Genomic DNA, 24,717 nt, shown 5'->3' on the forward strand with positions numbered 1-24,717 from the left:
CAATAAAGTCTGATTGATTGATTGATTGATTGATTGATTGATTGAATTACATTCTGGTGGGCTACCAAGATGAGACAAAATTACAATATATTTCTTTCATCATAACCACAGCAATGCTATTTACGTTCCATCTCTTCTCCCAAAATAGCCGATCTACATGTTTCCAAAGTGGGTTATGGGGACCCCCAGGGGTCCTTGAGAGTTCCAGGGGGTCCCCAGCTAAATGATAGTTTGGAAGTTTTACAATATAAATTGGGGGTCCCAGAGACAGAAATGCCATAAAATGGGGGTCCATGGACTAATGCATGTCACACTGGCGGTCCGTGACACTGCTAGATTCGTAACAATCTATGGGGTCCCTGGCATATCTCTTCAAATGGGGGTCTGTGGGCTAATTAGTGTCAATTTGGGGGTCCTTGACATGAAAAAGTTTGGGAACCACTGTAGTGAGCTTGCAGATCAGCTATTTTCTGAGAACAGGTTGTATATCAATATCTACAAGGGACGTTCAATATTTAGGGACGTTCCAATTCCTCTTGACACTCATTATGTAGGGACAAGGGGAAGGGGCAAGGGCTGAGGGGTAGGGTTAAAAAAGGAATTGGGAAAGGGCCTTGGTCTCTTGTTCTCTCTCTCTCTCTCTCTCTCTCTCTCTCTCTCTCTCTCTCTCCCCTGTCTATAATGTCTCTCACCCACCTGTCTATGATGGCACACATGTCTAGGCTGACGTTCTCGAAAGCTCCCAGCATGCCTCGCTCCAGTGCGTGCATGTCGGCAGGCTGATCGTCCAATAGGATGGCTTGCATGCATCCTTGGAAGGAGCGCTGAGAGGGTGGGGACAACGACGGCAGGAAGTACCCTTATATGGACAACAGGAAGAGAAGAGAGTCAGGAAACAGCCAAGTAGCCTGGAACACAGGAAGATACGTTTCATTTATTAGCTCTGATCATGAGTAAGTGAAGTGAAGCCTCCTCCCCACTTCCGTTTCGTCTTTACAGTTACATTTACAGTTACATTTTAAATGTATCCTAATATAAATAGCAGAAATGGACGTATAATATTGTGTCTTTTCTTTCCAGGGGTCTGTAGATTATCACCTTATTTTCCTAATGTATCAAGAACAAGAAATGAGCTCCGATTCCCAGGCAAAGTCCTTCTTTTATTCAATCAATGAGGCATCTCCCATAGTTACATCAGGTTACAAGCATTAAAGTCATCTTTCCATCGTATCGCACATTCAGACCAGGTCAAGACCTAGTCCTAGTCCTTCATGGCCTCCCCCGTTTTTCCAACCCCATCACCGGTCTCCCCACCACCTTTTCCCTGTGTGTGTGTGTGTGTGTGTGTGTGTGTGTGTGTGTGTGTGTGTGTGTCATAAAATGTAAAGAGACAAACTAGTCTCCTGGCTCTGTCACTTAACAATGAACCAGAAAGGCCCAAAGCCCCAGGTGGGCTATTTAAACAATAGCCTAGGTATTTTATCAGCTGCTGTGCCAAGCCAAGACCCTACCTACAGCTAGCCTTTGGAGTCACTTTGGTGAGACAAATGGCCTGCAGAAGTTAAAGTTATGTACCATTATGACTAACCAAGTAGTTATGAATATGCTATATGATTCATATACACCACAATAACAAACACAATGTAAAGATATTTGTAAATGTATTTTCATGAACGGAAGTGGCAGCTTCCTTACTCAGATTTTGGGAGGTGTAGTTCTAGACTCTATATAAAATTCGGAGATTGTGGAATTAGTTGTTTGGCTATGCGAGACTATAGCAAGACAATGAAAGACACATTCCTTTGATGTACTGTTACGCACCTTCGTCTAGGGTGAAGGTACAACATAATGTGAGAGGAGACAGGGTTGAAAAAGAACTTTAGTTTATTGTTGTAGCTCTTTTCTTTATCCACAGAGACAATGGATTCAAATTAATTGTGCTTGTCAGCTTTTCAGTTCACAAATAAGTATTGGCTTCAGGGTGCGGTTTACATAGCAAAAGTATCTATCTAGAAAATAAAGGTTTACCCCTAACTCAATCCCTAACCAAGAACAAAAATACAATACTAAACCCTAACTAACCTAACTAACAGAATTACAATAAAGAGAAAAACAAAAAGGGACCTAACACCCTTACAAAAGGACAGTGGGTTACATTAGACAAATACTACAGATAGAATAATAATAATAATAACAAACTAGGGTTTTTAATGTTGCCCTATGCACCCCCCATTATAACTAATAGGGGCTAATATTGGGGCGGCCATATTGGATTTCCAGCAAAAAAATTAACCGGGTTGTCCATATAGGTTGTGATCCTATGGGGTCATAGATATTATTTCTGGTGGACAACCTTTGAGGTCATGGCAAATGCAGTTTTCCTAAAAAGGTGGTTTGCCCCCTGGGTACCATGCATCATTTTCATTTGACCAACAACAACAAACTGGTTCTAAATGTTCTCCTTTGACAAACAACATTGATTCTAAAGGTTCTAATATGAGAAATAAGGTAAAATAAACATGAAATAAACATGGGGCGAGATATCCGTGCTTTGGGGTGAGATATCCACGCTGTGGGGCGAGATAACCACACTTTGGAAGCGAGCTATTCATGGCTTTGGGGCAAGCCGTCTTCACTTTTCGAAATTCCAGGGCGACCGTTCTTCACTTTTCGTGGGGGTGAGTTGGAAAAGGGGCGAGCGTACCTGTTCTGGTTTTCAGTGCGCAACACTGAAACAGGCTTATTCTCCATTTTACACCGGTTCCGACATTTATATTCAGAGCTGTAGCATTAATTACCTTGAGTTAATATAATATTTGATATACATAAAATGATCACCCATACAAGTTGATCATTATAGCCTAAATAACGCTATGTCAATGATTAATGAGATGAAAGTTTCATCTGGTGGTGACGAAGACATCACATGCCTTCTGAATGTTATGTGGCTATTGGAGAGCTCCAAGTTGCGCACGGATACTTGTTATTTTTTCCAGTGGTTCCTAAATGCTAGTTTCTTCGAATATATCTAATCTTCACAAGTTGTCGCGCTGTGATGCGTTTTATTATTATTAGAGAGAGAGAGAGAGAGAGATACGGAGGGAGAGAATTGCGGTGCGTAAGGCACTCCGTATGCGCGCTGATGCAAGACGCAGTGTGTGTGTGTGTGTGTGAGAGAGAGAGAGAGAGAGAGAGAGAGAGAGAGAGAGAGAGAGAGAGACTGCCCCCCCATATCGGTGTGTGTGAGAGAGTGTGTGTGTGTGTGTGTGTGTGTGTGTGTGTGTGAGTGAGTGAGTGAGTGAGTGAGTGAGTGAGTGAGTGAGTGAGTGAGTGAGTGAGTGAGTGTGAGAGAGAGAGAGAGAGCGCGGTCAGGTTACTTGAGCCGGCAGCAGTGCCCCACTGCCCCGGGTAGAAGCACTATGACGGCGGGGACAGAGGACTGGATGGCCCGGCCACGGGACGGGACTCGAGTGACGCGGCGAAATCATCATAGCGATATTGATTATTACAATTAACAAGCATAAACACACAGTTCACTTGAACAATGCTGTGATACATAAGATATTTGAAGACGGATATGCATTTTAGCCCGGTGCAGTGCTGCTATAGACAGGCAGTGAACCTGTGAACAGGGCTCTGCAAAAGGCTGAATTTGAGGCCATGTTAGCGGGGTTACAGAGAGCTGCATCCCAGCTCTCTGCCGGGGCATGGAACTCGTCACGCGAAATTGCGATTATGCAACAGTTTACCCTAAAACTTACACGTCAACTCAATGTCATTGTAACGAAGATTTTCGAGCAAAAAAATATTTTTTTCCAATTTCATTTATAGCCAAAATGACCTAAATGTACCGTCAAAAACGCTAGCCTGAGCTAGCAGCCACTTGTTGCTAGCGCGGCGCGCCGTAGCCCTGTTTCAAACAATTTCAACTGTTTTCAGTCAGACCACGTGATGTGCTGTACAACCCATATTAATTTCGGGGCGTGTCAGCGGACCTTTAAAGGGAACAAACAGATAACCAAAAGGAGCTAAGTCAAAACTTACAGAACAGAACGGAATCAAAGTCAAATAAACTAAAACAAACAAAAGGGCAGGCAAAGGGTGGAGGACAGAGGAACCGAGTCTCTGCTGCAAACTGCTGTCGTCCTCTCCTCAGTCAGGACAGACTGAGCACATTTATAGACAGCAGGGCCATTACCCAGCTGCTGGGAACCAATGAGGAATAAGGGGCAGGTCCAGGTAGGACCTGTCATGATTGCAGCCACCTGCTTTCAATTGACCAGTCAAGTCATCAGCACCACACCCATTCTCTACATTCTCCATTCACCTCCATTCAATACCTTACATGAAACACAGAAAGAAACCAATTATAATACAAGCCATCCACAGAAGACCAACATGTCCATACTATAAATATTATTCACAGCTAAACTAATTATCATCATAACAATTAACCATCACAACATCAATAACAAATACTCAGAAGGACCATGGTCCGTAACATGTACTGAAAGCCAAAGTATAAACGAGATGAAGATAAAATCAGCAGCACACGTCAACATCACATTGGTTGCTGGGCAACATTCAGCACAAGTCTGTGGTCTTTGGGTTTATTGGGTTTATTGTATTGATTCTCTTCAGAATTATGAGCCTCTTTACATGCTTTTCTGTAAGACGTTTAACCTTTTTACTGCTCTGCTTCAATGTCTGCTGTAGCCTAAGAGGAATTTACTGATCCTTTATGAGATATAGGAGTCAACACTGTACCTTCAAGGTCCAAAAATAAAGAAAAATAAGAAAAAAAACACTTTCCACTGAGATAAATGGTGTTCATGTGTTTTGCAGTGGAGTAAGGTAACTAAGTATAGGCTACTTAATTAACACCCTGAGCGGCATAAATGGAGGTCTCCGTCCTATCAAATAGTAACGCTCGACGCTCACGACGGAGATTTATTAAAGGACGGAACTTTAATGATATCAAAACCGAGCGCATCGCTCCACAGGATGGGAGCACCTGTTGGGCAACATTCGTTGTAATTTCCAGTTGGGACGTCATCCAAAAAGCCCCCCCCCCCCCCCCCCCCCCGACCATTTTAGTGGATGAGACCGAAAATCTTAAAACGTGAATAACTCTTGATCTAAACCAATCCATCCAATTCAAAATCAAAGATTATGTTTTTGACGGGCCATCGCGGTCCCGTCGCTAGTCGCGTTAGAATTAATCATATACCTCCCGTTGTTGTCGATCGCCTCGGGGGTGTTTTGGCTACATCTAGCTACTAGCTACATCCAAAATGGCGCCTGGTGCTCTTGAAATGTGCTCCGTTGCTGCAAATCGCTGGCCACCCTGATTTAATGGTCCTAAATACCCCCGGGCGTTCGGGGTGTTAAGTACGCCCAAGTAAAAGTAACAGTTTGATATGTTTGTACTTTAGCTATAGCCCCTTGCCCAAATGTGCCCAAATTCCCCAAAATATGCTGACCTCATCACATTTGTGATGATTGCAAAAGTTTTTAGAGTGTTTTTTGTGCAAAGGCGTGCGTGCGTGCATATCTGGTCAACTTTTTTCTCCCCAAAAAGAGAGCATCTGTCTCCTCTCCTCTGCACCTGTCTGCTGTATAAAAGGAGCTAAGGCAAAACTTACAGAACAGAACGGAATCGAAGTCAAAGAAACTAAAACAAACAAAAGGGCAGGCAAAGGGTGGAGGACAGACGAACCGAGTCTCTGCTCCAAACTGCTGTCGTCCTCTCCACAGTCAGGACAGACTGAGCACATTTATAGACAGCAGGGCCATTACCCAGCTGCTGGGAACCAATGAGGAATAAGGGGCAGGTCCAGGTAGGACCTGTCATGATTGCAGCCACCTGCTTTCAATTGACCAGTCAAGTCATCGGCACCACACCCATTCTCTACATTCTCCATTCACCTCCATTCAATACCTTACATGAAACACAGAAAGAAACCAATTATAATACAAGCCATCCACAGAAGACCAACATTTCCATACTATAAATATTATTCACAGCTCAACTAATTATCATCATAACAATTAACCATCACAACATCAATAACAAATACTCAGAAGGACCATGGTCCGTAACACACACACACACACACACACACACACACACACACACACACACACACACACACACATAATGCAAACCCACATGCAGACGCACGCACAAACACGTAACATGTACTGAAAGCCAAAGTATAAACGAGATGAAGATAAAATCAGCAGCACACGTCAACATCACATTGGTTGCTGGGCAACATTCAGCACAAGTCTGTGGTCTTTGGGTTTATTGGGTTTATTGTATTGATTCTTTTCAGAATTATGAGCCTCTTTACATGCTTTTCTGTAAGACGTTTAACCTTTTTACTGCTCTGCTTCAATGTCTGCTGTAGCCTAAGAGGAATTTACTGATCCTTTATGAGATATAGGAGTCAACACTGTACCTTCAAGGTCCAAAAATAAAGAAAAGAAGAAAAAAAACACTTTCCACTGAGATAAATGGTGTTCATGTGTTTTGCAGTGGAGTAAGGTAACTAAGTATAGGCTACTTAATTAACACCCTGAGCGGCATAAATGGAGGTCTCCGTCCTATCAAATAGTAACGCTCGATGCTCAGGACGGAGATTTAAAGGACGGAACTTTAATGATATCAAAACCGAGCGCATCGCTCCACAGGATGGGAGCACCTGTTGAGCAACATTCGTTGTAATTTCCAGTTGGGGCGTCATCCAAAAAGTCCCCCCCCCCCCCGCCCATTTTAGTGGATGAGACCGAAAATCTTAAAATGTGAATAACTCTTGATCTAAACCAATCCATCCAAGTATAATCAAAGATTATGTTTTTGACGGGCCATCGTGGTCCCGTCGCTAGTCGCGTTAGAATTAATCATATACCTCCCGTTGTTGTCGATCGCCTCGGGGGTGTTTTGGCTACATCTAGCTACTAGCTACATCCAAAATGGCGCCTGGTGCTCTTGAAATGTGCTCCGTTGCTGCAAATCGCTGGCCACCCTGATTTAATGGTCCTAAATACCCCCGGGCGTTCGGGGTGTTAAGTACGCCTAAGTAAAAGTAACAGTTTGATATGTTTGTACTTTAGCTATAGCCCCTTGCCCAAATGTGCCCAAATTCCCCAAAATATGCTGACCTCATCACATTTGTGATCATTGCAAAAGTTTTTAGAGTGTTTTTTGTGCAAAGGCGTGCGTGCGTGCATATCTGGTCAACTTTTTTCTCCCCAAAAAGAGAGCATCTGTCTCCTCTCCTCTGCACCTGTCTGCTGTCTATTGAGAGAGAGAGAGAGAGATAGATAGAGAGTGAGAGTGAGAGCAGACACCAGCTGCTAGACAGTTCTTTGTGTCCTGAGGATTCACGGTCACAATTCTCACACTGCTGACGTCTGGAGACAATGAGACAATTGAGGAATTTTTACTTTGTATTTTTCAATACTTCTACTTGGTAAAGGAGCAAAACAAATGCTTGCAATCGATTGAAGAACGATGAAGAACTCTTAGTTTGACTGGGTCACACACGTCCTAGCGCATTTTCATTGATATCAAATGAGAGAAAATATTCAGATTCTTTTTTTTGGGGGTTGGCCTCTCCTTCTGCACCATACTCCTTGCTGTTCACTGCCGTTCACTTCCCTGTTTATGGCTCAGAAAGAAAGGCTCGTATCTCCTAATCTAGGGAGCTCACCGTGGTTTTGACCAGATGGATATACTAAGCTCTTCATTTGTGACTTCAACATGCCTCTCGTTTAAAATATGAACGCGAGGGATTATCGAGCTAGAACGACCTTTTTTGCGGTGACGTCTGCCAAAACGCGTCTCCTATCCCACTCTGTCCGGTGGATTGCCCGTATGACTTAAAACTGATTAAAAATGCAGATTAATTAAACAATGAAAACATAACAAGAGCAACTCGCAAACGGGAGGGAAAGTATTCTACAGTCAATTAACTTGAGTAACTCGGGTTCAGTATAGTCAAAGTGTTAACAATTTTTGATTTTAGATTTAGAATCACAGATTCTCCTTTTAGGGAAAGTGAATAATTAGGGCTCTGACTGAGACTGACTATAACACTTATTTTTTACCTATATTACAGAACATTATCTAAAATATGTACCTGCATGTGTAGCACAGAGGACATATTCTATATAGACATACTCGGTGTTAGAACCCATATAAGGTACACGATTGCATGTGTGTGCACGTGTGTGTGCATGTGCCTTCCATGGTAACACATCAAACATCACAGCTCTCTCCTGTCAGTCACTAATTCCTTTAAGCGTCCTCGTAAGAATTGAAAAACCACTGCCCGTAAAATAGGTTTTGGGTTATGCTTCTATGACCAGATGCTGGAGGGGAGGGGAGGGGAGAAGAGAAGAGAGGAGAGGAGAGGAGAGGAGAGGAGAGGAGAGGAGAGGAGAGGAGAGGAGAGGAGAGGAGAGGAGAGGATATTTAGCTAGTAAGTCACATGGCAATGCACGCCTCTAACTGTACAAATGTTGTCTATGGCATAGACAACAGCTTTGTTCTGTGTTAGCCGATACCGATACCAAATACGGATACTGTGATCTCGTGTTGTTTTTATAGCTATCTAGCTATATATCTCGTGTTGTTTTTATTCAGTATTTTAGCTGTGACGTGAGCGCCCCCTCCTGAGATACTTCCGGGTCCTACTTTTGTGTCGCTTTTGTGTCCCCATGGAGTTATACTGTGACGCTCCGTCGGACTAAATCTGAGACGAAAACAACCACGAAAGTCTAATTTTACCGCTTTCCTCGCAACAACAAAGCTGTGCTGCTCTCCCAAATCTGACAGTGACAGGCCGTCTGTCCCACATGGAATACTATCGCCATTTTATTTTATTGTGTCAAATAAATCCTCATAATGCAAACTAGATTCAACATACTCAAGCCTGCACACATTCTAAATATACCCCAGAAATATTGTACCGATCAAATGGACTGTTGCTACCTTCAATAATAATGATAATAATAGTCTTTATTGTCTCCACATCATATATTTTTGTTGTCATAGACACTTGTACAAAAGATTAATAATTCCACTCGAGTTGGAAGCATTAACCCATTGACGCCTGGTGCAACGTATACGTTGTTCTACCCTTGATGCCGGCGCGCTCTCTGTGTCTCATCAGCTATTGCTATACATCATCAGAATTTGAAGGTTTTCAGAAACCTTAGGTCAGGCCCTAGAAGGCGTTCCCAGATTTGGCCTCAGGCATCAATGGGTTAAGACCCATTTTAACCCTCAATGGCTTCCTTTCTGAAAAATAACGTCACTGTAAAAAGATTCACGCGTTTAGATATTCAATTTATAATGAGATGCGGACGGGAGCTGGTGCCACTTGGACCCGGACGTAACGTAGCACTACAAAATGACGTCGGACTTAAATACTGAATAGCTATCTAGCTATATATCTCGTGTTGTGTTTGTGCACTTGCAGTTTGGGCAACTCGAAAGCAAACTCCACATGCCCCAATATTTTATTTACCTGCCATAGTGTCAACCCCTTATCCCTGTGCCGGATCGGTGGTTAGACTGGCATATTTGCCGATACCGATATGACCCGATATGACAAATACTCTTATAATACCTCTTACCTCCCATGTGATTGGCTAATCCAGTGAGGGGTGTGGCCTCTTACCCCCCATATGATTGACTAATACAGTGAGGGGCGTAGCTTCTTACCTCCCATGTGATAGGTTCCTCCAGTGATGACGCTGAAGGGCGTGGCTGCGTGGACGGCCGTTGATTCGTCACCGTCGATCATCAACATGGCTGAGTTGTCCTTGGTGATCAGTCGTATGGCGTGCCATTGGCCGTCGTTAAGGCCACCTGACCCTGGATCAGATTAACATATGTAAAACCATCGTTAAGGCCACCTGACCCTGGATCGGCGACAATGACATTAACACATTTAAGAGACCAGATTGTACAAAATGTCTTCGAAATCATGGCAATTTTCTGAAAAACCTTGTTTATATGTCAGTGGTTCTCAAACAACAACGTGGCTAGGTAACAGGTGACGTTATGAAATACGAGTCAAACAGGACCCTTTCCAGACTGAGTATTGAAGTGACAAAACAAATTATAGAATGCAGCGAATCAGGCTGGAAAACCAGGCTAATATTTAACACCATCACATACATACATTTCACTTCTTTGATAACTTTCATAATTATTTACGATACGCATTCGCAGACCACCAGCTCAGTGGTCCGCCCTGAGACTGGGAGGTCACGGTTCAGGGTCAGGGTTCAATGCCCGGGTCATACCAAAGACTGTAAAAATGGGACCCAATGCCCTGCTTGGCACTTAGCATCAAGGGTTGGATTGCCCTATAAGACATACTATAGCGTCATGTCCAGGGGGTGTACTAGTACATCAAGCTGCCTCACGCTACAGAAACAGGAGATAGGTTCCTGCCCCCTATGGGCCTCATGGCTCGGCAAGGATTACTTTGCAAACACATTCACATTGTTAGATTTCCCAAGTGGCTTGCGATTTGTAAATCAATTTCCCAGAGTTTGACTGTGAAACATTTTTTTTAATCCCCCCAGATAGTTAAATAAATAGATAAAAGTATATGGGTCTAACACATTTCTTGGTGCAATTTAATGGCATTTTAAAAATATATTGCAGGAGGGGGAATCTGTTAGAGGCTGCTTGGAGGTGAACTTCAGAAAAATAACACATTGGTATCACAGGGTCAGAATATTACAAAGACAATAAACCTTGCCTAACCAGATACATTCTAGCGGGAGGGGCCATGGGGGATATGTGGGCTGAATGCCTGTGCCATGTTGTCAGACAATGCTATATTTCTGCCATATTTTATATTCCATCCTAATTGGCTAACATTGGCTTTCAAAGTTTGCAGTATTGGCCCGTTTTGAACAAAAAGCCTCAAATCACCCTTTTCACATTGGCCTGTTATAGCACCACCAACAGGTGGATTTTTGCAAAACACATTTTTGGAACAAAATGCCTCAAATCATCCAATTGCCATCCAAGGCGTGAGAAGAAATGGCACCCTTTTCACATTGGCCTATTATAGCACCACCAGGAGGCCACAACCTGACCTGCCCTGGTGGAGACCTGTGCCCTGAGGGGCACTTTATCTAGTTTATGGTAGTAATAAACTGGATTGATCCTGCACAGACCAGATTGCAGCTCTGTGCATCATCGTGGAGCAGTCAATAGAGTGGAACTCCTCCCTGTACATCAATTTTGTGGACTATGAGAAAGCCTTTGACAGCCTGGACAGAGGCTCACAGAGGCATTCCAAATGAGGACTGGGGTCAGACAGGGTTGTCTGCTCTCACCTTTTCTCTTCCTGTTAGCCATTGACTGGATAATGAAGACCTCCACGGCAAAGAGAAGGTATGGAATTCAGTGGACACCTTGGAAGCAACTTGATGACCTGGACTATATGCAGATGATTTGGCACTACTGTCGCACACCCAACAACAGATGCAGGAGAAGACCAACAACGTGGCAGATGTTTCGGCACAACTTGGACTCAACATCCGCAGAGGCAAGACCAAGATCCTCAAGACCAACACAGCTAACACCAACGCAATAACACTGAACGGTGAGGCATTGGATGAAAAAAGCCTGTGCATCATTCCTCCTATTAGGGAACATCTGGAGTTCCAAAGAACTGACTCCCAACACCAAAGTTAGGTTCTTCAACACCAACATCAAAGCGGTCCTCCTAGACAGAGCAGAAACATGGAGAACTACAGCTGCCACCATCAAGAAAATACAGGTCTTCATTGATCTGCCTGCGGAAGATCCTCAATATCCAATGGCCAGACACCATCAGTAACAATGAACTCTGGCAGAGAACAAACCAGCTTCCGGCAGAAGAAGAAATAAGGAAACGCAGATGGCGATGGATAGGCCACACCCTACGAAAGCCTGCAAGTACCATCATAAGAAAAGCCCTAACATGGAACCCACAGAGCAAGCGGAAAAGGTGTCCCCCTAGAAACACATGGCGCAGAGACCTGGAGGCAGACATCAAGACCATGAAGACGACCTGGAAGCAGCCCGAGTCAGAGATAATAATAATAATACATTTAATTTATAACGCACTTTACATTTGAAACAAATCTCAAAGTGCTACAGGCAGAAAAATGTAAAATACAAATAAAAATAAGAATAAAACGGTTAAAAACAGCACACAGGGCAGCTTAAAAGTCTGACTGGGTAAATGCCTTACTAAAGAGGAAGGTCTTTAGTCCCTTTTTAAAAGCGTCCACGGACTGTGGTGCTCTCAGGTGGTCGGGGAGGGCGTTCCACAGCCGAGGGGCAGCTGAGCAGAAGGCCCGGTCCCCCATGGTGCGGAGTTTGGTTCTAGTGGATGGAGGCTGGGGGTTCAAGGAGTTCCTTTAAGTAGGGGGGGGGGGGCGTTGCTGTGGATGCATTGATGGGTGAGGAGGCAGACCTTGTATTCAATCCTGGAGGAGACGGGAAGCCAGTGAAGGGAGTGGAGTATGGGTGTGATGTGGTCGTAATTTCGCACTCTCACCAGGATCCTAGCAGCACTGTTCTGGATGTACTGGAGCCTCTGGATGCTCTTGCTAGGGATCCCGGTGAGAAGTGCGTTACAGTAGTCGAGCCTTGAGGAGACAAAGGCGTGGACGAGTTTTTCTGCATCAGGGAGGGTGAGTGTGGGGCGGAGTCTGGCTATGTTTCGGAGGTGGAAGAAGGAGGTTTTGCAGAGGTGTTTGATATGGGGGTCGAAGGTCAGGTGGGGGTCCATTTTTACACCCAGGTTGGTGACTACAGGTGAGAGGGGGAGGTCTTGGCTGGAGAAGGTGATGCTGGTTATTGGGGAGCATTTGACCTGGTGTGGGGTGCCGATGAGAATGGCCTCAGTCTTGGAGCTGTTGAGTTGTAGAAAATTGTCGGTCATCCACGCCTTTATCTCCTCAAGGCAGGTGGTTAATGTGGATGATGGTGATGATGGTGACGACAGGGGGGCAGAGGGGAGTGGGATAGTCCTGAGGTAGAGTTGGGTGTCATCAGCGTAGCAATGGTAGGATATGCCATGCTGGCTGATGACACGACCAAGGGGGAGCATGTAGAGGGTGAAAAGGGTGGGGCCAAGGACGGAACCTTGAGGCACGCCACAGGTGACAGAATGTGACCGTGAGTAGACACCGCCCAGGGAGACACGCTCAGTTCTGTCAGTGAGGTATGAGGTGAACCAGTTGAGTGCAGTGTCGGTGAGTCCTATGGTGGAGTGGAGACGGTTGAGGAGGATGGTGTGGTCGACTGTGTCAAAAGCTGCGGACAAGTCCAGGAGGATGAGGAGCTGCCATCAGGAGATCATTTGTGACTGACCAGTGCTGTTTCTGTACTGTGAGCTGTGCGGAATCCTGACTGAAATTTCTCGAAGAGGTTATTGTGTTTGAGGTGTTGTTGGAGTTGAGCGGCAACCACTTTTTCCAGTACCTTGGAGAGGAAGGGCAGGTTGGAGATGGGCCTGTAATTGGAGAGTATGTCCGGGTCAAGGGTGGGTTTTTTCAGGAGAGGTGTAATGATGGCTGTCTTTAAGGAAGGCGGAACATGGCCGGCTTGGAGGGAGAGGTTGATGGCTGTGGTGATGAGGGGGCTTATGGCAGTTATATGGGTTTTTAACAGAGCTGTGGGGAAGGGGTCGAGGGCGCATGTGAAGGGTTTCATCTTGTTGATGATGGCCTCGACCTGATGATGTGATGTGCTGGCCAAGCAGTAGGGCTGCAACTAACGATTCATTTCATAATCGATTCATCGGCCGATTATTTAAACGATGAATCGATTAATCGGATTATGGCACCTTTTTGCAATTACTTAAAAAAATTAGCTTCAAGTTATTTTAGGCATGTTGTAACTAACAATAAAGACAATAAACATGAATACGTATATTTTCTTAGCAACTTAAAGAGAGAAGAACGGACGACGGTGCAGGCCAATGAAAGTTTCCAAGTCCATTTTATTGCAGATTGTAGAGTACAAAAACAGCATCGCAGCCATGCAGAGGCTGGAGCCCCTGCATGCACCCAGCCAGCCTGACGGCTTCTGGCCCTAACACAAAGTACATACATTTCAGTAGGGTTTAAATACAACTCGAGACAAAGACATCAAAGGCAACAGTTGTAGAGGTGGACTCAGGTTCCCCACCCGCACTGAAGTCTAAAGTGGTCCATGCATGTCTAAATCAACAGGAAGGAGCACAATAGGAGACCTCTATCTAAGCAAGATCGAAGTAGGCCTATAGCTATTTACCATAGAATGCAAGCTGTGAACTGGTGACTATATGCGTCTGTCCTGTTGTCTTTCTCCCCCATGAGAATCATCTCCTGATGAACGTCTCCAAGACCAAAGAGGTCATCGTGGACTACAGGCGGGGGAGGGACCCACAACTTCCCGTCACCATCAACGGCGCTGTGGTGGAGAGGGTGGAAACCTTTAAGTACTTGGGGGTGAACATCCACGAGCAACTCAAATGGGAGACACACACAAAGGTGGTGGTTTCAAAAGCGCAACAGCGCCTATATGGACTCCGGCGCCTCAAGAAGTTCGGCCTGAGTCAGAAAATCATCAGGAACTTCTACAGAGGGACTATTGAGAGCCTGCTGACAAGCAGCTTCACCAGCTGGTATGGGAGCTGCACAGACAGAGACCACAAGGCTCTCAGGAGGGTGGTGCGCTCGGCCGAGCGTATCACTGAATGTCGGCTGCCCAGGAGGAGCTGTACAACCAGCGCTGTCTCAGCAAGTCGCGGAGAATCATTAAAGACCCCACACACCCCCATAACAGACTCTTCGTATTGCTGCCCTCAGGAAAGCGGTATCGAAGCATCAAAGCCAGCACAATCAGGCTCAAGAGCAGTTTTCTTTTAAAACCTTTTACATGGGTTTTATCTGAGTTGTTTTTAACCTTTTAAATAACCTTTTAAATGGGGTTGCACTGTTATTTATATTTTATTGTGTATTGTGGAGCACCCCAACCTTTTCACAATGCTGTACTTGTACATCTGTGTGACAATAAAAACTCTTGAATCTTGAATCTTGAATCCCATGCATGAAGCAAGAGAGAGAGAGAGACCAGGGTACACTTTTAGTTTAGAGGTGAAACAATTTAGTCTGTCTAGTTTAACATTACTAGGCTATATTTAATGTGAATTCAAAATTAATATTTTACCCCCTTTTGTATCCAATTTGATTTCATTGCCATTCCTACTTGTAATGATACTGTAATCTGTAATGTTGACCGTGTATAGCTGACTGTCTTTCTTTCCATTTCTATCTCTGGGACCCCAATTTTTATTTTTTTATTTCTATTGTAAAATCAATTTTGATAGTCCATTTGGTTCCATTTTTGCACTCTCTGTTACAGACCCTTTAGGGTCCACTTGGTTTACTTCCTAACTATCTATAATGTAGCTGGAACTCCCACTATGAGAACCACTGTCCTACACAGTCTGTGTGGATATGCACGCATGCACGCTCACAGCCACACACACACACACACACACAGTATGCACACAAGTTACAAGTAGCATGCTAGCTGATAGGGGAAACCGTTCTTATTTAGCAGCCATATTGGCATGTTCTCTAGGGTCTAGGCTCTAGTATCACATATTGCCAAAGTTAAACAGCACTGAATAAATCATTGTTAAGCAAAAACGTTCACAGAGATTCTGCTTTTGCCTTGTGCCCACTTCGATGCTCTGCTGAGATTACACACAGGTGGAACAAATTTGAGGAGCTAACGATCGTTAGCAAGCTACACTGCTAGTGCTTCAGATTCAGATTCAGAGCGCTCTGGTCACGTCAAAGACAATCTTGTGTTTATACCGACCCGTTGCATATTGTTCGTTCAGCCTAGTGCCGTTACTGAACGGTAAAAAGAAAGCAGCTTTACGTTACATTTTAATGTTGGAAAACACCCGCGATAAAAATCGATAAGATAATTCGTTGGCAACGAATTTAATTATCGATTTTTATCGATTTAATCGATTCGTTGTTGCAGCCTTACCAAGCAGTGGAGAGGCTGGAGGATCCCTGGCTGTAGGGTGGTGGTCGGGGGAGGGGGGGGAGGGGCTATGTGGGGTGGTGGTCAAGGCAGGTGGAGTGGAGGAGTGAGATAGGGCGGAGCGGATGTTATTGACCTTTGACCTAAATGAATCGAGGATGTTGTTGCACTGTTTTTTTGATGACTGAAACACACGCTGGAATGGTGTGATTGTTGAGCTGTAGCAGCCGTGAGAGGGAATATGTCATCATTTTGCCGGTCAGGAAGATGTAGAATCCTGTTCCACGCCGTGGAGGAAGCGGTCTCAGGCAATGAAGGCCTCCGCTCCAGGGCTGAGGGGCAACCCTGGGGAAATCCTCACCGCGGCGCCGGGCAGAGCCGACGACTGTAGGCTGTGGTGGAAGCAATTCGGTGGCTCTGCGCTGTAGGCGGGGATGCGGTATCAGGCAATGAAGGCCTCCGCTCCTCCCGGGCTGAGGGGCAACCTGGGGAAAATCCTCACCCACAGCAGCACTGGACAGGTACAGGGAAACCCGAGCAGTGCGGCCACGGAGAAAACAGGTAGGAAAACGCACCGAGACTCTTAAAAGAGGTCCAGCTATAGAACTAAATATATAATATATAAAATTAAAACTTCGGTACCTGTCCTGAGAGGGGTAGCTTGCTGGTAGGCGTAAAGTTTCCAAATTGTTGCTAAAATGATAAAAACGCATACATTAAAAATGAGAACCAACCTTAAAACTATCCTTAGAGATAAAAACTGACCTTAGACTATCTCCGGTGGAGAAGCGGCGATCATTCAGCGCCAGCGTCCTCTCTCAACCGGCATGGTCACTACCGTTACAGCCCCAGGTAATAGCCCTGAGTGTTTTTCCCCAATTCATCAGATGTCCAGAGATGCCTCAGAGATGCCTGGAGATGTCTCAGAGATGCCTGGAGATCACTTGTTGACGGCCTATGCCCCAGAAGGGGGAGTAGGCGTAAAGTATAAGTAAGTAATAAACTGTTTAAGACATCTGCCAACTGTGTGCTTTGCCATCATTCAATTATGTCGGGTTGTCACCCACGGCAGGGGTGTGACTTACCCTGTACATGTGTCTCAAAAAAGTATAGTATTAATTTAGCAGATTGGTGGATGCATACAGATGGTAGCTCTAGTATTAATTTGGGTGGATGCATATGGATGGCAGTGTTAGTTTCAAGCCCTGCGTTTGAGTCAAAATGGAGCAGTATGGTGGTTGTTTGAAGATCTTCCAGAAAGTGCACAGTGTGGGGATGAGACATATGGTTTAGAGATGGCTGTGTGTGTGTGTGTGTGTGTGTGTGTGTGTGTGTGTGTGTGTGTGTGTGTGTGGCATGCGTGCGTGCCGTGGCATGCGTGAGTGCGTGCGTGCATGCTTGCGGAAAATTGATTTGGTGGAATTGTCACACATATGATAAACATGATACAAATTTAGTCAGATGGGAGTGGAATGCTCTCACCCCTTGATTTAGAGTGTGATGGAAACCGCAATCGATGACGCATGCACGCACACACACACACGGATGCGTGCATGTCTCATCAATCAGGTACGCACACAAGGACACGTATATGCATGCACGCTACAGTGCCTGGCAGACTAATTCCCAATTCCAAGGTCCCTGGAAAGGTGCTCATGAGTGATGTCTTGTATGAATGTGCATACACACAGCTGGAGTAATATCAAAGAGGAGCAGGATAGAATTGTTCCGCTGAGAAAAGATAAGATTGTTTTCCATTCTTTCGAGTCTGTTAAACAAGATGACCAATTCCTAAGGCACGCCCTTGATCTGCTCGAGATTAAACAAAATATATATAGCCTACAGTGTATATACTGTATAATACTGAAAAGCCTTTCTGAGGGTACTGTGTATGTTAAATAAATAAAATGTGCAGTTTCAGAATAAAGCCTTTCTGAGAGAGAGAGAGAGAGAGAGAGAGAGAGAGAGAGAGTTCTGGTAACAGAAACACACACACACACACACACACACACACACACACACACACACACACACACACACACACACACACACACATGGTGGAACAGGCCATATCTGTGACAGCCTGATATTGGCGCATATGGTTCGCTGCATTGTTTTACTGAGCATTCTTTCAAGAGCCACAGATATGTTTTCACCCACAAACGCTGGGTACAGAAAGCTGAGAAAAAAAAATATTTTCATATTAAAATCCTTTAATATTAGACAGCAGGAGAATAGCGGCTATTGCAGGAAAGTCGTCATATGAATATGCATACGTAGCTCCCCTGGCAGCTAATACATCACATGCACGTCAAGCCGAGTGAAAACTTGGAAAGCGTTCTGTTCTTAGCTGTGCCGTTTGGCAACATGGTTGGCATCTTGAAACAGGCTTGAAGCCAGTAGGCTATAATGTACTCATGTACAATAATGTAGAGGTATTTTCTTCTTCTATTTTAACTTCACTGGAGTATTTCCAGTTTTCAGAACTTGTCTACTCCACTCCTCAGAGGAAAATAGTATACATTGCTTTTTACTAGGGGTGCACCGATGTATCGGCCGACAATCGGTAGGGGCCGATGTTTGCCTTGTTAACTGACATCGGCACATCGGTAAAAAACTTGACTTTCACCGATGGCAGTAGCCGATGTTCTGCTCTGCAGCCAAATCCGGTAATACACCCTTGTACGGAGATGTATAGAGCAGCTGCGTGTCGCTGCCGCGTTATTATGGATCCCACCGCAGTTCTAGGAAAGCCCCGCTGTGATTGGCCAGTAGTCGTTGTGATTGACAGTTCTCATTTTTGCGACCAGTCATTAGTCCTACAACTACAACCTATCTCAAACCCTCACCCTAAACCTAACCTCCCACGGGGGCAGCACACCTAAACCTAAACTTAACCCATGTCTAACCAATGACTAGTCTAAACTAAGTATGCACCTCCCTAAACCTAGCCCGAACGACCTAACCTCAGTAAAACTATGCCTTCCCGGCCAATCAGACACATGGTGAGGCGGGACTACCCTAGAACGTTGATGGGATTCATAATCACGCGTCGCTGCCACTGAGTCTGAGTGCAGTGATATTCCTCCTCACCGCAGCTCCCTCCCCTCTCCTCCCCTCACACACAGGCAGCAGGCACCACTCAAGACAGGACATAGGACAACTACACTTCTTTTCCTTCTTTCCAGTTTACCAAACTATTATCCACAAGTTAGTGACGGTGTGGGTGCTATAGTGAATACCCTTGTGCAGCGCAAGGTAATTAACGCCAGCTGCAAACGATTCGGTCTTTGTTTGTGTGATTAACGGATTATACCAACTCACGACAGCACTCCACATCCCCAAAATAATAATTCGTGCCATACTCAGCCTACATGCACAACCGATTGTTTTAATTCAAAGTGGTATATATTCTGTGAAATGTTTATCGCCATTCCGTGTATCTACAAGCTACGTGTTGCGTCCACATGCAGCGCATTGTGAGCTTGCAGATCGTCGGTGCCCCACTCACAGAGGTCCTCACACAAGTATAGGTAAAACACTGCCAGTCCTCAAAAGTTGAGATTAAATTTGTGCGATATTCAGATAATCCTCAACAGATTGTTATAATTCGAAGTGGTATATTTTCCGTGAAGTTTATATTTCCATTGGGTGTACAAGTCATGTTTTTTATATGCCTTTATCAAATGATATAGAGAGATGGTAGTAGTGCCCAAGCCTCGTTGAGCTGTGGTGTGCTTGCTAGGCCTACACTCTCTCAATTAGCCTGTCGCTAAGTCCCACCCAAGCCCGTTGTTGGCCAATACCACGTTAGCAACGGTTACTAGGTTAGGATCCTGGTCAAGCTTGCAATGCTGGTCAAAATGGTTAAGCAGTGTCAATAAATATATTTGATGTACACATCATGTGTGGACCTCAGAAAGAGGGTTTGTTTTCTTACCTGTTATGAGCAAACTAGTCCATTCCATGAATTATTTCGCTCCGTTGTGCAGTTTAATAGTATCTACAAAAATAGGCTCTCATTGACTTCCATTGTAACGGGAAACAGCTCTCAAAATCAGTCAGTTAGCACATAAGCGAACACAACAAAAGCTGATGCTGACAGTTTATGACATCAGGAAAACTCATGCCGTTTTATTTTCGTTTTTTGATAGATTTATAAAGAAACTATATTGGTTGGAGATACAGTGAAGCGGTTCTGGTGTTCCTCGATCATTTGTAAACAAGTCGCCATGCTGTTTGAGATGCACCCAGCTGCAGTCCCAGACATTTTCTCCTAAAGCGTCTCCCTCAAACACGTCCAAAATTGTGTATGGTGTTTGCGTGGACGAGATCAGATACATTATTTTGTTTACATCCCCAGCAAGGGCAGAATCCATTTGTACCGGCCGGCCCTGTCGGTGCGATAGGTCGTTTGATATGTCGGCCGGTCCGTGTATAGGTCGGCCGGTCCGTGGATAGGCCGGCCGGTCCGTGGGTGGGTCGGTACAAATGGATTCTGCCCTCCCTCTACATCCAACGGTCTGGATGGTAAGTCTGGGACCGAGGCTATACTTCAGGAGTGTGTGTACAGATTTGGACCAATCAGATCGTTTTGTAGGCAAACTTGTCAGGGTTGCCAAGTCTACTTATTTCCCGCTACTTTTGGCATAAGGCTAATAATTAGTACTGTAATACATTACCAAAACATTAATTATCATAGACATAGGCCTACATAGTATTTATAATGATAAATGCATACAATATTCTTATTAGGATTATATATGGTCATATTATTGTTTGTTTTGGCTTGTTTTTCTTGATTTGGCTTTAAGAGTTGGCTTGTTTTTGGAGGTGGGTTGGCTTATATCTCTCACACAATGTGGCAACACCGAAGTCAAAACAAAAACATGTTTTTTATTTTTTATTCCTCCCGTGCATCTCAGGGAATATGGGCTCGATCAGTGACTATTTAGGGTTACCCGAGCAGTACCTTAACCCATTTTTACTCTAAGTTTCGATTCTACAAATGTCTTCTAAAACATGTTTCTATGTCAGTGGTGCTCTATATTTCATGTCAATGTAATTGGCCATCCATCTGAAAATATTGTTGTTCCAGGGACCCTCCAGAAGCAAAGATTTTAGTTAAAAACTGTTCACTGTGAAAGAATATATTCAAACATTTGGGCCACATTTACACGATTTGTCAAAAATAGCAGACCTACAAGTTCATAGCGCGGCACTCGGTGCCGCGCTATGAGCTTGTAGATCTGCTATTTTTCAACAGCTAAAGACAAAATGGGTTAAAAGAGACACAACGGTCAGAAAGCCCAGTGTCGCCACATGATTGACAACCTGCATGGGGCCTTAGTTGTAAATAGCCCCTATGTATGCTATCTTTGAACAGTGACCGCAGATTGTTGCCATTATGTTATCTTGATCAACTGGCCAGGTGCTCACCCTGGGGTGCCTATATATCTATCCTGCTAAAAACGGCTAGTGATCTTTGAACATGTCGGAAGGGGCACATGTGTGAGCTTGCAGATTATATTATATTATACAACCAGTGTGTCAAAGTGTTCACCTATTGATGGTATACCTCAATAATAATCACTCAATCCTTGAAACGCTTCTCTTGCCTCAATTAATTGTCTCTTTCTCTTTACTGGCTGAGTTCCCATAACAGATTGCATGGACAAGTGTCAGCTCCTTCATTACAGAATCCTCCCCCAGGCCCAGATCGCTCCCCTCCCCCTCAACCGGTGTCTCGTCTGAATAAAATAAAGCAACGTCTGAAGAAGATCCCCTCGCGTCTGTTTGCGCAGGTGTTCATCGAAGGAAGACGAGTCCCTGCTTAGTTCAGGTGAAAACTCTGCACCTTTACAAGTGCGTGCGTGCGTGCAGGCTAAAAAGTTTGGGAACCACTGTCCTAACCTACCCACAGACATACATACAATAAGGGCCTTTCTCTTTTAGTTTCCAAGATGGCCGCAGCACCAGGAGGGGGTGGCCTTACTGGGCTGCGTTCACACATTCAAGACACCTGTCTTGTGTCTGTCTTGTATCCGTGTTTAATGGCCGCTCCAATGCATTTCCAATGGAAGCCCATGTGGTTTGACCAAACATTTTCTTTGATGGGGGGAGGGGGGGCAGAACACATCCATCAAAGTTGTGTTCAGACACAAGTCAGGTGTCAGACACAAGGCGAGTGTCTTGAATGCAGCCCAGTAAGGGCATATGTCGACCCCGCCCGCTCACCTCCGCCCCACCCCCTCCTGGTGCTGCGGCCATCTTGGAAACTAAAACACAATATAAACAATGTGAGAGGGGTTGGGCCGAGGAAAGGCCCTTATTGTATGGTACAAAACACTGAAGTCCTGCAGAAACCTAAACCTAACCTCAGTAAAACTATGCCTAACCCTAACCCTAAACCTAACCTCAGTAAAACTATGCCTAACCCTAACCCTAAACCTAACCTCAGTAAAAGCATGCTTTTCCGTGGGTGTGGTTATAAGCACAACCCGGCTTGGATTTGGAATGTCGCAGTGCAGAATGCGTGGACATCAATAAATCTGATTGCATGCCACCAGCCCACCACCAGAAATATCGAAATCGACATACATTGTGGTAAACTGCGTCCTACCTGACGATAAGCGTATGAGGTCGGTCCCTGTGGCGTGCGTCACGTTGAGGTGCACCGTGACCTTGCCGCCCTCCAGGACGACCTCCAGCGTGCCGTGGTCAAGGTTACTGAAGAGGAGGAGCCCGTCTGGGTTCCAGGTGCGGAACTGGAAGGCCACGGACAGCGCGTTGTGATTGGCTCGTCCCGGCAGCTGCAGGAAGCTGGTGGCGTTGAAGAACACCGGGAACGACTGGCTCTCCACACACGAGAAGGACAGGTTACGCTGCGAGAGAGAGAGAGATAATTAACTCAATTCGTGCCAGCATTAATTAATCCCTCGATAGCGTATTGCCAAGGTTTTATCGCGCATAACACTTACTTTGAAGAGCCAAATATCCGTAACCAAATATTACAATGACAAACTGCTATGTTTCGTCTCATGCCCGGATGTTGTTGTGTCGGTCGGTGGTGGAAAAAGGCGACCGCGAGTGTCAGCCCGCCTGCTACAGCCCGTTGAAAACTCTTGTATTCACCAGAAACGGCCCGCTCAATAGATACAGAGCTGTGAATGGTGGGCTTAGACTGGAAGTGGATGCGCGCGAATGTTCAAAATGGCCGCGGCCAGTGTCCCACTATGTGTTTATGCGGGTAGCTGTCAGGTGCAGGTGTAGGTGAGGTAAGGACCCAAACGCAGGACAGCCAGGCATGTAGTGTTGGAAACCATGAAATGGTGTTTTAATTCAGAAGACAGGTGAACATGAAATAACTTAAAACAGACTGAAAACAGGTGACAGGATACAATGACTCAACAAACACTGACTGGGGAACAAGACTGATATACACATGAGGGTTGATTACAAAATGAGACACAGCTGGAGCAAACAAACATAGAACCATGAAAACTAGACCAGGGAACAAAACATAGAAATACAAGACCTAGACTGTACAATAAATGACAAAGTCTGTGACTGTGACAGTACTTCCCCCTCAAGGGACGGCTCTTGACGTCCCACAATGTCCATGAAGAAGAGGGACTTGGGGAAGTGGAGGGGGCAGGCTTGAGAGCACAGGTAGACAGGAGGGCAGGCAGGGAAAGGGGCTAAAACCCCCCAGAGCGTTCTTCCACTGCAGTGCTGGGACAAGGATGGGGCATAGAGAGTAGGTCCAAAGAGCAGGGAAAGGGGCTGAAACCCCCCGGAGCTTTCTTCCACTGCTGGACAGGAACAGGGCATAGTGAAGTGGGTCCAAAGGGCAGGGAAAGGGGCTGAAACCCCCCGGAGCTTTCTTCCACTGCCGGACAGGAACAGGGATTGACAAAGGGACTGAAGTGGCATAGGACAGTCAATACTTGCATGACCAGGACTTCGAGTGGAGATATTGGAGCCATCACGACCAGGACTTCAAGGAGTGACACTGGAAACTTGCACAACCAGGACATCACAATCAAACTAGCATGTGCTTCAGTAGTATCCCCTCCAAGTAACAGTTGACCAGCCGGTGTATCAAACAATTTCCCCAACAGTCGACCAGCCAGCTGTAGCACCAAAAATCCATTTGCCACTCATAGGGCTCGTACTGCAGTCACAGAACCATACAGCTCACTGGGTGAATGGCAGCCTGTGTGGTAGGTGGGGGCTGTCCTGTCCCAGCGTTCAGCCGATGACCAAAAACTTCATCCCTGTGCGTTCTTCTCCTACCGCCTAAACCCTGCTGAGCGCAACTACGACGTGGGTAACCGAGAACTGCTCGCAGTCAAGCTTGCTTTGGAGGAGTGGAGACATTGGCTAGAGGGGGCAGAACATCCATTCATCGTATGGACAGATCACAAGAACCTCGCCTACATTCAATCAGCCAAGCGTCTCAACTCCCGTCAAGCCCGGTGGGCGCTGTTCTTTGGCCGGTTCCGGTTCACCTTAACCTACCGTCCAGGTTCCCGCAACCTAAAGCCTGATGCCCTGTCACGCCAGTACTCTCCGGATGTTTCCTCCAGTCCTGAATCTATCCTTCCCTCGTCCTGTGTGGTGGCTGCAGTGACTTG

General features: G+C 45.3%; 1 protein-coding gene across 1 annotated transcript in view; it reads right to left on the minus strand.

The window, feature by feature from the left end:
* Positions 1 to 24,717, minus strand: part of LOC310867597 (contactin-associated protein-like 2) — a gene marked incomplete at both ends in the record, with an annotated part of 231,746 nt that overhangs the window by 76,169 nt on the left and 130,860 nt on the right. The window contains 3 exons of the mRNA XM_083777712.1: positions 697 to 859; positions 9,737 to 9,883; positions 22,701 to 22,962. Coding sequence (XP_083633838.1) covers positions 697 to 859; positions 9,737 to 9,883; positions 22,701 to 22,962 — 572 coding nt within the window. The remainder of the gene's footprint in view (positions 1 to 696; positions 860 to 9,736; positions 9,884 to 22,700; positions 22,963 to 24,717) is intronic.

The sequence above is a fragment of the Protomyctophum parallelum genome (genome assembly GCF_964188405.1).
Source record: "Protomyctophum parallelum genome assembly, chromosome: 12".
Lineage (NCBI taxonomy): Eukaryota > Metazoa > Chordata > Actinopteri > Myctophiformes > Myctophidae > Protomyctophum > Protomyctophum parallelum.